At 42.4% G+C, this 15000-nt stretch overlaps 1 protein-coding gene across 1 annotated transcript in view; it reads right to left on the bottom strand.

Annotated features, from left to right (window-relative positions):
• Poln (DNA polymerase nu) overlaps positions 1 to 15000 on the bottom strand; it is a 97726-nt gene that overhangs the window by 7434 nt on the left and 75292 nt on the right. Inside the window, exon 13 of the mRNA XM_051200219.1 lies at positions 12044 to 12175. Coding sequence (XP_051056176.1) covers positions 12044 to 12175 — 132 coding nt within the window. The remainder of the gene's footprint in view (positions 1 to 12043; positions 12176 to 15000) is intronic.

Here is a 15000-nt window from a genome sequence, read left to right as displayed (position 1 = left end):
AGGTAGCTTTCTGTGAGTTTGAGGCTACCCTGACATAAAAACCAATTCTAGGACAGCCAGAGCTATCTTAAAAAACCAAAATCCTACTATGTTGGTGTATCAGTCAGGGTTTTCTAGAGTAATAGAACTTATAGAATATACATATGTAGAATACACACACACACACACACACAGAGAGAGAGAGAGAGAGAGAGAGAGAGAGGGAGAGACAAGAGAGAGAGAATGACTTATAGACTGTGGTTCAGCTAACTTAACAATGGCTTGCTGTGAACAGAGAACCCAGGAGCCCAGTGTTTGCTCAGTCCATGAGACTGGATGTCTCAGTTGGTCTTCAGTACATGCTGGAATCCAGAAGAAAAGGCTCTAATGCCAGTGAAGGAAGGGACTTGCTAGCAAGGCCAGAGCAAGAGAGCAAACAGCAAAAGCTTCCTTCTTCTGTGTCCTTGGATAGGCTTCCAGCAGAAGGTGTGGCCAGGATTAGAGGAGGTGGGGTCTCCCAGATCAAATGATCTGGATTAAAGAGTTGTCTTCCTACCATCTCAAAGATCCAGATTAGAAGTAGATCTTTCTACTTCAAATAAAGCAAAAATCCCTCACATTGTGCCCTCCACTTTTGTTTTTTTTGTTCATTCTAGATGTAGTCAAGTTGGCAACTATGAACAGCCATCACAAGCCCACTCTTTCTCAACTTGACACACAATCATAGCTCTTTATGTTGTGATTAATTTACAGATGAAGGAATAACTAGATCATAATAACACCTAACATGAGATAACTATCCCACATATAATCACAAATGTGTTATATATTTATCCAGATTATAATTATACCTAAAATGAGATAACTATCCCTTGTACAACCACAAATACATTATAAATTTAGAATAGGTGGCAATGTCCCATTCTTTTGCTATCTCAAACTTAAATATAATAACCACTGATACTCTTAATTGATGTTACAGCACATGATAAAGTAATTGAGGAAAGAAAACACAAATATCTTTACAAATGAATTCTTAACAAAATATGACAGAAACACTCATGCCAATTACAATCCATTTCTATGACATGTCATGTGGATTTAGCTGGCATCTATACCTTCTTCTACTACCCACTCTGTATTTTCTCCACTCTCAGGCAAGAACTGCAACAGGTCTTAGCTTTCTTCCTGGAGTGACCCACACCTTCATTCCTGATGAGTCTGTGCCCTTTGACATTGTGCCAGGATTGGGCTGTTGTAGTTTCCCATTGACTTTAATCACAGGGCATGGTGGCACCAAGAGATGCCCTAAAGGATCTCCTGCATTCTAGACATAATCTTTCTTACCTCCATTCTGGAGAAGCAATGCAATTTCCTCATAATAATCTGGATAAATCACTCCACCTAGCACTATTACTCCTTTCTTTTTTCTTTTTGGAGACAGGGTTTGCCCGTGTAACAGCCCTGGCTGTCCTGGAACTCTCTTTGTAGACCACACTGGCCTTGAACTCACAAAGATCCCCCTACCCCTGCCTCCCAATGACTGTGATTAAAGGTGTACACCACCAGGCCTGGCTCACTGTTACTCCTTTCTTAGCCTGTTGGTTTAAGGGCATTAGAAACCCAAAGTGGCCACAGGCAAGCCTGAACTTCCAGTTCAACACTTTAATGGAGTGTTTGTTGTAGCTTCTGGTAGGACCCCCCCTACCACCATCATTGGAACCAAAACTTCTAGGATAGCAGAACTTAAGGTTGAGGGAATAGACAGAAAAATTTTCCTAGTGGGTCACTAAGGAGTGATATTGAATGGAATTATATTCCCTTTTCCACCCCCTGATTCCTAGACCCATGGATCCTGGCTATGGGAGAAACCATATCAAATTCTGGATGCTGATTCAAAGCATATACCACCTTTTGGAGAACCCTGCTTCACCTCTCCAAGCTGCTGGCATATAATTGGTGTGGTAACTGTGTCTTCAAAAGGCCATGTTATCTATCTATCTATCTATCTTTCTTTCTATCTATCTATCTATCTATCTATCTATCTATCTATCTATCTATCTGGCCAGCTGCTTCAGGATGGTGGGGAACATGGTAAGACCAGTGGATTCCATGATCATGAGCCAACTGTTGCCCTTCTCTGGTTGTGAAGTGAGTTCCTTGGTCAGAAGCAGTACTTACTATGCTGGTGGAATACTATAGTGGTGGAATATTATGATGGTGGGTAAGGTATTCTCTTAGTCCACTGATGATGGTTTTATGGCAGAAGCATTATGTGCAGTAAAAAAACAAATCCACAACCAGAATAAGTATCTACTCAAGCAAGGCAAAGTATTGTCCTTTCCATGGAGGAAGTGGTCCAATGTAGTCAACCTGCCACCAGGTTGCTGGCTGGTCACCCCCGGGCAATGCTGCCACATCTGGGGCTCAGGGTGGTCTCTGCTCTTGGCAGATCTGGCACTCAGCAGTAGCTGTAGCCAGGTCAGTCTTGGTGAGCGGAAGTCATTGTTATTGAGACTATGCATAACTTCCATCTCTGCCACCATGGCCACTCTGTTCATGGGCCCATTGGGCAATGATAACAATGTCTGGGGGAAGAGGCTGACTGTCCATGGAATGAGTCATTCTATCTATGTGATTATGTTCTGAACTTTTCCTCAGCTGAAACTATCTTTTGATAAACATTTACATGGGACACAAATCTTCATGTCCTTCACCCATTTGGAGAAACCTATTCACATACTTATTCCCTAGATATCTTTCTCACCTCTTTTCCAATCGTGCTGACAACCAATGCTTTTCCAATATCCCTGACGACCCAGCCAATCCATTGGCTACTGCCCATAAATCAAACTCATATCTGTCCATTTCCCCTTCCAAAAAATGTATGACATGTGTACTGCCCACTGCGATTTCCCTTCACTAGTATCTTTCAGTGTTGTCCCAGAAAAGGGTTGTCATGCTGCAGCTGTTCACCTGTGTGTGGGACCTGCATGACGTGCAGAACCATCAGGAAACTAGGCCCTCACTCAACCAATCATAGGGAATACCTCATGAGGTGCATGCTTGGCAGTAGACAGCATTGTAAGAGTAGAAACTATAGGCATTTGGGCAATTTCTTTGTGTAACTTGCCTGTGCCTCCAGGATCTGCTTGGGTCTAACTATAAATATACCATTTCTATTTGTTAGTAGATTGCTGCTGTGATCATCCTACTTTATGACTTGGTGGGTCACATAATATCTGGTTCATGATGGGCAGCTCAGGCTGCATAACTTTGTGGCCAATTGTCAAATGTTCAGTTTCCACGAAGGCCCAATGGCAGGCCAAGAGATTTCAAGTGGAGAATAGTTGTTTGCAGATGATGGCAGAGCCTTGCTCCAAAATCCCAAAGGTCTCTTCTATGATTCACCTATGGACCTGCTAAAGGCTCCAAACAGCATCCCTCTCTGCTATTGCTACCTCAAATATCATCGGGTAATCTGGATCATATGGTCCAAGTAGTATGTAGAGCAGCTTGCACAGCAGCCTGGACCTGTTGAAGAGCTTTCTCCTGTTCCAGGCCCCACACAAAGCTAACAGCTTTCTATGTCACTTGGTATATGGGCCAGAGTAACACACCCGAGTAAGGATATGCTGTCTCCAGAAGTAAATAAGCCCACTAAACATTGCACTTCTTTCTTGAAAGGAATATTTCTGCATGCATTATACTACTGGCCTCCCAAGAATTTCAGTGAAGTAGAAGACCCTTGAATTTTGGTTGGATTTATTTCTCATCTTCTGATTTGCATATGTGTTACCAATGAGTTCAAAGTGTTTGCTATTTCCTACTCACTTGGTCCAATCAGAATAATGTTGTCAACATAGTGCACCAATGTGCTATTTTGTTGAAGAGACAGATGGTCAAGATCCCTTGTAACTAAGTTATGACATAGGGCAGGAGAGAACGTATCTGTGAGGCAAAACTGTAAAGTTATACTGCTGGCCTTACCAACTGAAAGAAAATTCCTTTTGGTGGTCCTTATGGACAGGTACCAAGAAAAAGTCATTTGCTAGATCAAATAGCTGCATACCATGTACCAGGAAATGTGTTAATTTGCTCAAGTATGGACACTACATCTGGCACAGCAGCTGCAATTGACTACCTGATTGAGTTTTCAATAGTCAACTGTCATTCTCCATGATTCAGCTGTCCTCTGCACTGGCCAGATAGGAGAGTTAAATGGAGATACTTTGGGAACCACTATCCCTCATCTAGGTCCTTGATGGTGACACTAATTTCTGCAATTCCTCCAGGGATATGATACTGGTTTTGGTACACTATTTTCTTTGGCAGAGGCAACTCTAAAGGCTTTCCAACTACAACAGTCCTGACTCTGTAGGGTCAAGGAACCAATGTGAGAATTCTACCAACTTCTAAGTATATCTATCCTAATTATACATTCTGGGACTGGGGAAATAACCACAAGATGAGTTTGGGGACCCACTGGACCTGTTGTAAGTCCAGACTTTAGCCACAACTCCATTAATCACCTGGTCTCCATAAGCCCCTACTGTAACTGGAAGACCACACAGTTTCTTGGGATCTCCTAGAATCAGAGTAATGAAGACCAGTATTTGTTGGGCTGTGATGGCACATGTCTTTAATCCCAGCACTTAGGATGTCGAGGCAGGTGGATTTCTGTGAGTTTGAGGCCAGGCTGGTCTACAGCTCAAATTCCAGGACAGACTCCAAAGCTACACAGAGAAACCCTGTCTGGGGGGGAAAAAAGAACCAGTATTTAATAGACCCCATATGATTGTTTCCTTTCCACAGTGTACAGGTCCCCTCATGAAAGGCTGTAGGTCCCTCTGGGGAAGGACTAGAGAAAAGCTAGCAGTAAAACCTTTAGGTATTTTACCAAGTCTCACCTCAGGGGAACATGGCCATCCCTTTATTCAAGGAGTTCTACGTCTGCAAATTGACTCAAGTCTGGAAATTGATTCGTGGGCCAAGACTGACTTTTGCTGCTATCCTTTGTAGCCTTTCTTTCATTTGTTTGAGAATATTGTTGCTTACACAGATCGAACAAAAACTTATTTATTTCATGCCTGGAAACACCATGACTAATTAGTCAGTGACAAGGGTCCATATGAGTCATGACACTATAAAATTCACTTTGCTTGTGCTGTCCATTTTGGGTTAGGCCGTTATGGACATTACTTGTCTATTTTGCCCACTACAATAACTAATATCACTGTCTTAGGATTTCTATTGTTGTGAAGAGACACCATGACCACTCTTAAAAAGGAAAACATTTAATTGAGGTGCTGATTACAGTATCAGAGGTTTAGTCGATTAGCATCATGGTGGTGAGCATGACAGCGTGAAGGCAGACATGGTGCTGGAGAAGGAGATACTACATGTTGATATGCAGGCAACAGGAAGTAAACTGTTTCATTAGGCGTGGCTTGAGTACATGTGAACCCTCAAAGCCTTCACTTCTTACTCCAACAAGGCCACAACTCCTAACGATGCTACTCCTTTGGGGGCCGTTTCCTTTCAAGCCACCTCAGTCACCTTACTTTGGGTGATCCAGTGCTGCCCCCTGGCCCCTGCCACCTTGGGGCCACATTAAATCCACTGCATTTCATTTGTCCAGCTGAGCAGCAGCATCTCTAACCCTAAGGTCTGGCACAAGAAAAAGGTGACAATGAAGCTAGCTCTTCAAGTGTGCTGGCAACTCTCTCACCATTTTATGTTTTATAGGATTAGTAAAGGGCGTGTCTCCCTTTCCCATGGTGAAGGTGGTTAGGTTTCACAGTGTACCCATTCTAGCATTGTAATTTTCCTGAACCTTAAAATCCCTTCATCAACACTAAGCCAAGGGATATCAGGAATCTCCAAATGTTTTGACAAATGTTTCAGCCAACCAATCGAACAAACTTAACACCTAAAAAAACAAAACAAAACAACAAACAAACAAACAAACAAACAACAACAACAAAAAACGAACTGGGCAGTGGTGGTGCACGCCTTTAGTCCCAGCCCCGGGGAGGCAGAGACAGGAGGATTTCTGTGTGTTCAAGACCAGCCTGGTCTACAAGAGCTAGTTCCAGGACAGCCTCCAAACCCACAAAGAAACCCTGACTCGAAAAACAAAAAACAAACAAACAAAAAACAAAACAAAACAAAAAGAAATAACTGTTTGAACTTCCATATTAAACCTAAAAATATCCATTCAGAGAGCCATAAACTCAGCCTTATCTGGTTTTATGTTCCTTCCACCATTATCCCACACCCCTAAAATCCATCCCCACACATAATCCCCAGACTTGTGCTTGAATGAGTTAGCAAACTCATTAAACTATTTAGTAGTGTAGCACACATCTTCATGGACTACACTTTCTACTTCCCCTTAAAGAGACTGCTTTCAGTCTGGTTATAGGTCTAAAGTAATCATTCAACCTGTGGGTCATAACTCCTGCAGGGTAGGGGTGGGGTGAACAATCCTGTCACATGGATTGCCTAAGACTATCAGAAAACACAGATATTTACATTTTGATTCCTTACAGTAGCAAAATTACAGTTATGAAATAGCAACCAAAATAATCTTATGGCTGGGAGTCACCACAACTATTATTATAACATAAGGGACCGTGCTAAAGGGTTACAGTGTTAGAAATAATTGCTCTAGATGGTCCTGAGGGCCATCTGTATTGTCTCACCTGGCATCTCCTTCAGAAAAAGGCCTGCTAGTTTAGCAGCAGACAATAAGGGATTAATTTCCTTGGTCAAAGGTAAAAAAAGGCAATATTTCAAGGGGTGGGGCTAAAGATAGACAGACTATTTCTTCGGGAGAGAAACCCTTGAGAACTGGGGGGTCCAAAATTCTAAGCTTCAGAAGATTCCTCCCATGTGTACCTATCCCATGTCACAGGATTCCATTCTTTACCAATTAATGCCCCTACTTTAACTTTGGAAGCACCCTGAGGCTGGGACTTAAATTTTTGAAGTGATTCAGCCAGCCTTATAATGAGGCCTTTGGTTTGAGTTTTTGCAAGTGAACTCTGGCTGCTGAAGATAAGATTCTCTTCCAGGATACACTTAGAAAATTCTAGACCTGTGCATTTGGAGCCTGTCAATCTAATCACTAAGTTCTTTGTTGTCCTTCACTGTATTTTGAGATGCTAGGTGTTGGATGATTTTACAATGGAGCTCATCCTTATTCTCTGTCAATTTATCCATAGATATTAAGAACAAAATAACCATCATCATCATTTTCCTTATTTTTTCCCAAACTTTCAAAAGTTTCAAGTGTAGAGTCACCAAATCCATTGCCATTCACAATTGGTGAATCAGGATAATCTAATGCATTTGTCTCCTTAACATTGTGAAACAGTTTACACCATGGGCTTTCAGTACTCTCCAAGCTCCCAGGGGAAGAGTTTGTAGAGGCTTTGGTAACCATAGGTATTGGCAAATTGAAAAGCCTATTCATTTTTATACTTCTGTTGTTCTAGAATCAATTCCAGTACCAAAAATCTGTATTAGTCAGGGGTCTTTAGAGTAAAAAAAGAACTTATAGAATGAATCTCTTTCTCCTCTCTCTCTCTCTCTCTACATACATACATACATACATACATACATACATACATACATATCATACAGGCTCTAATCCAATGGCTTGCTGTGAACAGAGAACCCAGGAGCCCAGTGCTTGCTCAGTCCATGAGACTGGATGTCTCAGTTGGTCTTCAGTACATGCTGGAATCCAGAAGAAAAGGCTCTAATGCCAGTGAAGGAAGGGACTTGCTAGCAAGGCCAGAGCAAGAGAGCAAACAGCAAAAGCTTCCTTCTTCTGTGTCCTTGGATAGGCTTCCAGCAGAAGGTGTGGCCAGGATTAGAGGAGGTGGGGTCTCCCAGATCAAATGATCTGGATTAAAGAGTTGTCTTCCTACCACCTCAAAGATCCAGATTAGAAGTAGATCTTTCTACTTCAAATAAAGCAAAAATCCCTCACATTGTGCCCTCCACTTTTATTTTTTTGTTCATTCTAGACGTAGTCAAGTTGACAACCAAGAAGAGCTCTCACAGTTGGTTATACATGTTCCTGAGCAGTGAAGACTTGTTTTAACTTGGTGTGAGCAAATCTTCCACTGATAAGCTCAAAGGACCAGAAGAATTCTCTACATATAAAATCTATAACTTTTTGCTGGTGGTGGTAGGGTGTTAAGTACTGAAATCTAGAGTCCCTCACCTGCATGTTAGATATCACACTGAGCTTGCTGTATGTACTTCATCCCCAAATATACTCATGGAATGACAAGGTTCTGAGTTTCTCCACTCCATGGGGAGATGTAAACAAGGACAGGGATCTAAGCTTCGGACTCAGCACTTTGGTTCCCATGTCTTTACATGTCCACAGCTTCTGACTGGATGTTGGATATCATAGACTTCATGTTGTTGAGCATAAGTGTCTTTGCTCTCTGTCTACGGGTCTCTTGACAAATCTACATCACTTGCATCCTTGATATGTCTTTATGCGGGGGTGAGGAAGTTAGAGTTGCACAGTGTGGCCCTTTTGAGGCCTACATTGGATGTATCAGGTATCTAGTGAGTCAACTCCAGCCTGGAACCATTCTGCTGGCTGCTTCCAGTGGTTACTCTGTGCAAGTCTTCTCCTGCCCTGTGTTGTTTGCCCCCAGAAATAGGCAGTTACAGGATTCACCTCATCTTTTCTTCTCTGGGCAACTACAGCAATAGGGTACCAACTACCAAGTGTCTGAACACTCACGTACTTTGGTCCACTCTATGGTTGCCTATAGAGTGACTCCACTATGGTCCAAAGTGGATATCATGTGACTGCACATGCTTCAAACCTTGTTTTCACTCTACCCAGCATTTTCAGCACTGGTGAGGTTTTTTTTTTTTTTTTTTTTTTTTTTTTTTTTTTTTGGTGCAAAAGAAACTGATGCTCTGCCATTGCACACTAGTGCTCAGGGTGGAAGCAAAACTCTGGAAGTCATCCTTATGTAAGGATGCCTGGCATCCCTCCACCACACACTTAGGAGAGAGTGGTAAGCCATGGGAATATTGGTATAGGAATCTATCATTTCACCCACTCACCCCTAGTTAAATTTTAAAATGGCTGTGGCCACTCTAAGGCACCAGGCATGAGAAGGAGAGGTAGAGGAGGAGCAAAAGCAGCAGCAGTCTTATTTGACTGCAGTTGAGATATCTTGGTTTGGACAACTGGCATCTTGAGTAAGATAAAACTATGGGAACAAGCTATGGGCCTGGCCTCTCTGGGGCTTTAGGAGCAACTGGTGTGGTTATAATTGTTTGATCTGGGGAAGGTGGAGTGCATGGACACCTGAGAGCCTAACCTCATTTGCACTGGTAGCCAGAAGATGTCTGAGTGCCGGTCTCTCTGGCATCTGCTTGTGTGACATCTCTGTTATTCCCCTCATTTCATCTCTGTTCCTGATCTAATACCTCTGCTACTCCTAGATTGTCCTTTGGTTGTAGCTCTGACTTTAGACTCTCCAGATTTCTGGTAGCAGTACAGCTGGACTAAGTTTTAAAAATAAAACTCAGATGCTTGCCATGTAAATCGCTACGAATGGGCTGGGTTTGATCAGCGCCATCTATTCTCTGGTCCATATATCTGCCCAGGTCTCCCCACTTGCTCACCCTGGGGACTTTCCTAGGCCCTTCATGATGTTTCAAGTCCTAGCCTGGTCACCTCAGCAAGGCTGCAGCTGGCAGCTGTTCTGTGTTCTCTCTGCCCTGAGACCCTTTTGCTTCTTCCACACACGGGATGCAATGTCTGTTGCTCTCTGTCTCACCTGCTAAAAGGTGAGGTCTGAAAGAGTGAAAAGCTGCTGTCCTTAGCATTGGCATGGTAACTGACATATGCCAGGCATCCAGCCAATCTTGGCCAATATCCAATTAATTATTCTAATGTGCTTTGAGTATTTCTCATCCCATATCCCTTTAAGAAAATGAAGTGCAAGAAGGAGAGGTAGTGCCTGTACCAAAAATGAGTGCTGAAGCCATGCTCACTCTGCCTGTACCCATGTGATTCTGGCATTGACTGGCTCTCTCTCATTTAATCTGCTGTAAAATGGTGGCAACACCATCACCCACTTCTTTTTTCTTTTCTTTTTGTTGTCATCACCCACCTCTTGAATGTTGTGAAGATTACATAAATAGCTTTATGGACAACATTTAATAATCACTTTCGGTATGCCATTGGTGTTACCTGAGTCTGTATTGTGACTAGATTTCCATCTAGAGCCCGTGAGAAGACACTGGCTTCTTGTGTTCTCATTAACACTGGGTCCTATCACTATTGCATCACTACAAATCGAGAGAATTTTAATTTCTACTGACGCTCCTGGGCAGACAGGGGTCAGGGTAGACAGAGGTCTGCTGGCGGCGGAGCAGCGACCAGGGTCTGAGTAAGTAGTGAGCTTTGGGATCTGAATGTGCTAGGGGTTTGCAGAGGTTCCCTTTGACTAATAGGAGGTGACTGGGCACAAACGCTGATCGGTGGCATCGGCAGGCACCCAAGGACAAGCCTGTGGTGGCTACCAAGAACTTAAGAGCATGAGCACAGGCTTCAGGCTATCATCTCTTGCGTCCCTGAGAACATCTGTGTAAATGGACTTGTTACACATTTGGGATCTACTGGTGTTTGCTGTACCCTGGTGGCATGTGCTAGAGTTCATGTTTATGAATGGGAAGTCCTGCCAGCCCAATCTAATTTTATTTTTTAATCCTGTTAGTACTGATTTGTGAACGCTATCTCTGCACCAATTACTAACCCTGCTGTTTGTTGTTAATATGTGATCCTCCATTTATTTTCTTCCTTTTGTGATTTCTGCTGCTCTTTCCTCAGATTGGTTCCTCTCCTTCTCTCTCTCTCTCTCTCTCTCTCTCTCTCTCTCTCTCTCTCTTTCTTTCTCTGTGTGTGTGCATGTTAAATCTAGACAAATACTGCTTTTAGAAACACTCTTGGTGTAGAGAGATGGCTCAGTGGTTGAGAACACTGGTTGCTCTTGCAGAGAACCAGAGTTTGGTTTCCAGCACTCACATGGTATCTCACAACTATTTGTAACTCCAGTTCCAAGGGGATCCAATGCCCTATTCTGGCTTCCATGGCACCAAGCACATATGACATACACTTACCTTACATGCAAGAAAAACACTTATGTACATAAAAATTACATTTATAAAATATATATTTTCAAGTACAAAAATATGTATTTTAAATATATATTTAAAAAATAAAATACTATTTTACCCTTTATTTCCAATTAAAGCATATATGTAGCTAAGTATTTATTTTTTGTTTGTTTTTTGAGACAGGGTTTCTCTGTGGCTTTGGAAGCTGTTCTGGAACTAGCTCTTGTAGATCAGGCTAGCCTTGAATTCACAGAGATCTGTCTGCCTCTGTCTCTCATTTTGTTTGTTTGTTTGTTTGTTTGTTTTTTGAGACAGGGTTTCTGTGTATTGCTTTGAAGCCTGTCCTGGAACTATCTCTGTAGACCAGGCTGGACTCGAACTTACAGAGATCTGCCTGCCTGTGCCTCCCGAGTGCTGGGATTAAAGGCATGCACCACCACCACCAGGCTGAGCTATAAAGCCTTTTGCAGAAATATATGGTCTCTGCTTTCAGGGTCTTTTTTGTTTGTTGTTTGTTTGGCTGGTTTGTTGTGAGACAGAGTTTATCTGTGTAACAGTCCTGGCTTTCCTGGAATTTGATTTGTAGACCATGCTGTAAAGGTCTGTACCACCACATCTGGCTAGCTTTCAGCTGTAGGGTTTTATCTGTCTATTTTTACCTGTATGTGTAGCTAATATGTTAATTCAAGCTTGTTCATTTTGTTGCTACAGGTAGAACCCAGCTCTAGCCCCTTCCTTTCCACATGGAGTCTTTTATCCCTGTTTATGGCTCTCCCAGTCACCTCTACCCACAGACACTCACTTCTCTGTCCATCCATATAGCCACAAAATAGTGTCCACAGGGACGCCACTGTTTACTGTAAGAGGAGGAGCCTGGCTACAGCTCGCTTACCTGCATGGTGACACTGGGCAATAACTGTCTGGGAAAAGTCCTTGATTTTCTTGTATTTCTGCAAAAATCTCTCCAAAAAGTGGGTGGCTTCCCGAACAGTGACTCCAAGGCAAGCAGCAAGTCGGTCTTTCCCTGTGAATGGGAAAGACATACCCAAAATCCAGGTATAACCCATACCAGGTGGTATCATGGTGTTTGGAAATGAGTGAACTGCAGGCCCAGTGGTGGTGTGAGCCTGATATGGTTGGTTTGAATAGCATTGGCTTTGGCTTTTGCACTCTATATGCTGGGTAGTCACTGACCTGCAGAGGGCCATTTAAATACTTCTCTCCTCAGTAGTCTTGGCTGTCTGCCAGGAGCTGCAAGTGAAGCTGGAAACAGGCTGCTCTCAGCTTAGTGGATGGAAGATCTGAATGTGGGGCTGGCTGGGGAAGTTTTGGGGCCCACAGGAACAAGGAAGGCAGGACTGACAACAAATGTGGAAACCTGGTTCTCAGGAGCCCCTATGCTTAGCATTCTTATTTTAGAATACATGCTTTTGACCTAGATCAGTATTTTGCTCCTGAAAGAGGCAAAAAATCTGTTTGAGGGATTCTAAGAGCTGATATTTGAGCAGGTCAAGAGGAGGGATCATTGAGCTTTGAACTGGCCAAACCCTGGCTACCAAAAGGTTAGCCAAGAAGCCTTTGGACACTTGGCCTAGAAACTACAGCTCAGGGCTTGGGTTCTGTGTCTGTGAAGACAGGGATGGATTCTTAGGAGAGAAACTATCTGACCTCTCAATCATTTTGATCCCCTCTTTAGCGAGGCCACAGCCAGCTGAACCCTTCAGGAGTTCTAATGGCTGCAATACTGAACAGGTGAGACAGTGAAAACTCTGATGGATGGCTTCAAGTGCTCTGCTTGGAAGAGTGGAGCTGGTTTTTCCCCACAGAGAAGGACAAATGCTTTGGTCCTCTGTTCATGTCTAGGCCTTCTTGACATGCTTCTTGCTGGAAAATAAAAAAACTCTTAAATTCCCTCTAGGGCTTAATGAAGATAATGTGGTATCTCTACAATAAAGTTATGTGTTTTGTTACATTTTACTGAAAAACCAAACACCATCAAATTCTAATCCTCACTTTCAGCTGCAGTACTAGAATACACACAAGTCCATGGCTTTAAGAAGGGAACCAACAGTGGCTAGGCCCTTTATCTAGGTCACACAGAGGGAATTGTCTTCTTATTTCCTATGTGTTGTTAAACTAATTTGGGGAACTTTTAATTTCAGATATTGCTAATTTCAGCTCTAGAGTTATTATTTGGCTCTTTTTATTTGACATATTTTATTTTCCCCCATTTGTTGTGAGCATGGTTTTTATTTTTTATTTTTATTTTTTTTAATGTTCTTGAGCATAAGTCCTTGAAGTCCTTATTCTTGAAGTCCTTGTCTACAGTTCTAACATCTGGGTCATTTGAAAGTTTGGTGCCATGAATGCCCTTTCTCTTGACTGTGATCAAGATATCCCATTTCTTATATTACAGATTGAATCCCAAACTAATAAGTTGCCTTTTTCCATGGTATTTTTATTGCAGCAACATCAATGTAACTTGGCAGAAACTGTACCAGAATTGGAGTGTTCTGTAATAGACCTAACCATGCCTTGGATTGCTTTTATGACAAGAGTGTAGAAACATTTGCTACTTTGGGATGGAAAACACCATTCAGTTATCAGGTATGAACTTATTGGGCAATTCTTTTGAAATGTTTTTTTTCCAGTTTTATTTTATTTTATGTGTGTGAGTGAATGTTTTGCCTGTGGCAATCAGAAGGTCAGGTGAGGTATTGGATTCCCTGGAACTGGAGTTGCTGAAAGTAATACAGACAGAAAAGGCCCATATCATGCTTCAGAGGGAAACAAGAACTTTGCTATTAACTGAACTAAAATTATTTGCATACTATTTGGGCTAAAAAACTCTTTGTACTGTTCATGGGCTGAAGAATCAGCTGTGACTGTCAACAAGATTAGTAGCATGAAGGTGGAACCTTCCATGATTCCTTGGAATAACAGAAAAGAATTTTGTCAGCATCAGCACACAAGAGCTGATAAGCTGTGGTCAAAGTGGGGGCAGGCTACACATCAGCAGGACTTGGTAGTGTTAAGAGTTGTCCATGTGGTAATGGTTTTGAAGGCATGAAGGGGTCAATAAGAACATCTGAGGTGTGGCTCCTTGTGATTGAGTTGAAGACCCTGAAGGAGTGGGGGGCTTGACTCGTCATTGGTAAAGGGGAAGCCTCAGGTGCAATGAAGACCCCACGATATCAGAGAATGCAGAACCACAGGGTGTATACCCAATGGCTATTGTTTTAGAGGATCTATGTTCAATTCCCAGCACCCTCATGGCAGCTCATAACTGCCTGTAACTCCAGTTTCAAGGGATCTAACATCATCACAATGCAAGTCAAATAAAAATAAATAAGTCATTAAAATAAAGAGTAAAATTAAAATAATACTTTCAGGTTAAGGAGTGGAAGCTATAGACAGTGCTTGCATGTCAATTTAAGGGGCAGGTCATGATGCTTAGTTTTCACTGTTAACGTGACATGAGGTAGAGTCACTTGGGAAGAGGATCAGCTGAGGACTTATCTGAGATCAGGCTGGCTCTTCAGCATGTCCATGGGGAATCATTTTCACTGATATAGGAAGACTCAGCTCATATTGGGCAGCACTATTCTCTAGGCAGGGTTTCTGAACAGTATAAGAGGACAGCAAGCAAGCAGCAAGCAAGGATCCATGTATTTCTTATCTCTATGCTCTTGACTATGGACGTGATGCCCAAGTTCCTTCCTTAATGTTTCTGCAATAATGGACTGTAGCCTGGAATTGTAAGTATAATAAAACCTTTCTTCCCTAGGTTGCTTTTCAGCAGGGTATTTTATAACAGCAACAGAAATGAAACTAGGGCATTTCTGTTTC

The sequence above is a fragment of the Phodopus roborovskii genome, unplaced genomic scaffold (genome assembly GCF_943737965.1).
Source record: "Phodopus roborovskii unplaced genomic scaffold, PHOROB, whole genome shotgun sequence".
Classification (NCBI taxonomy): Eukaryota; Metazoa; Chordata; class Mammalia; order Rodentia; family Cricetidae; genus Phodopus; species Phodopus roborovskii.
This window is presented reverse-complemented; position numbering and strand designations above follow the sequence as displayed.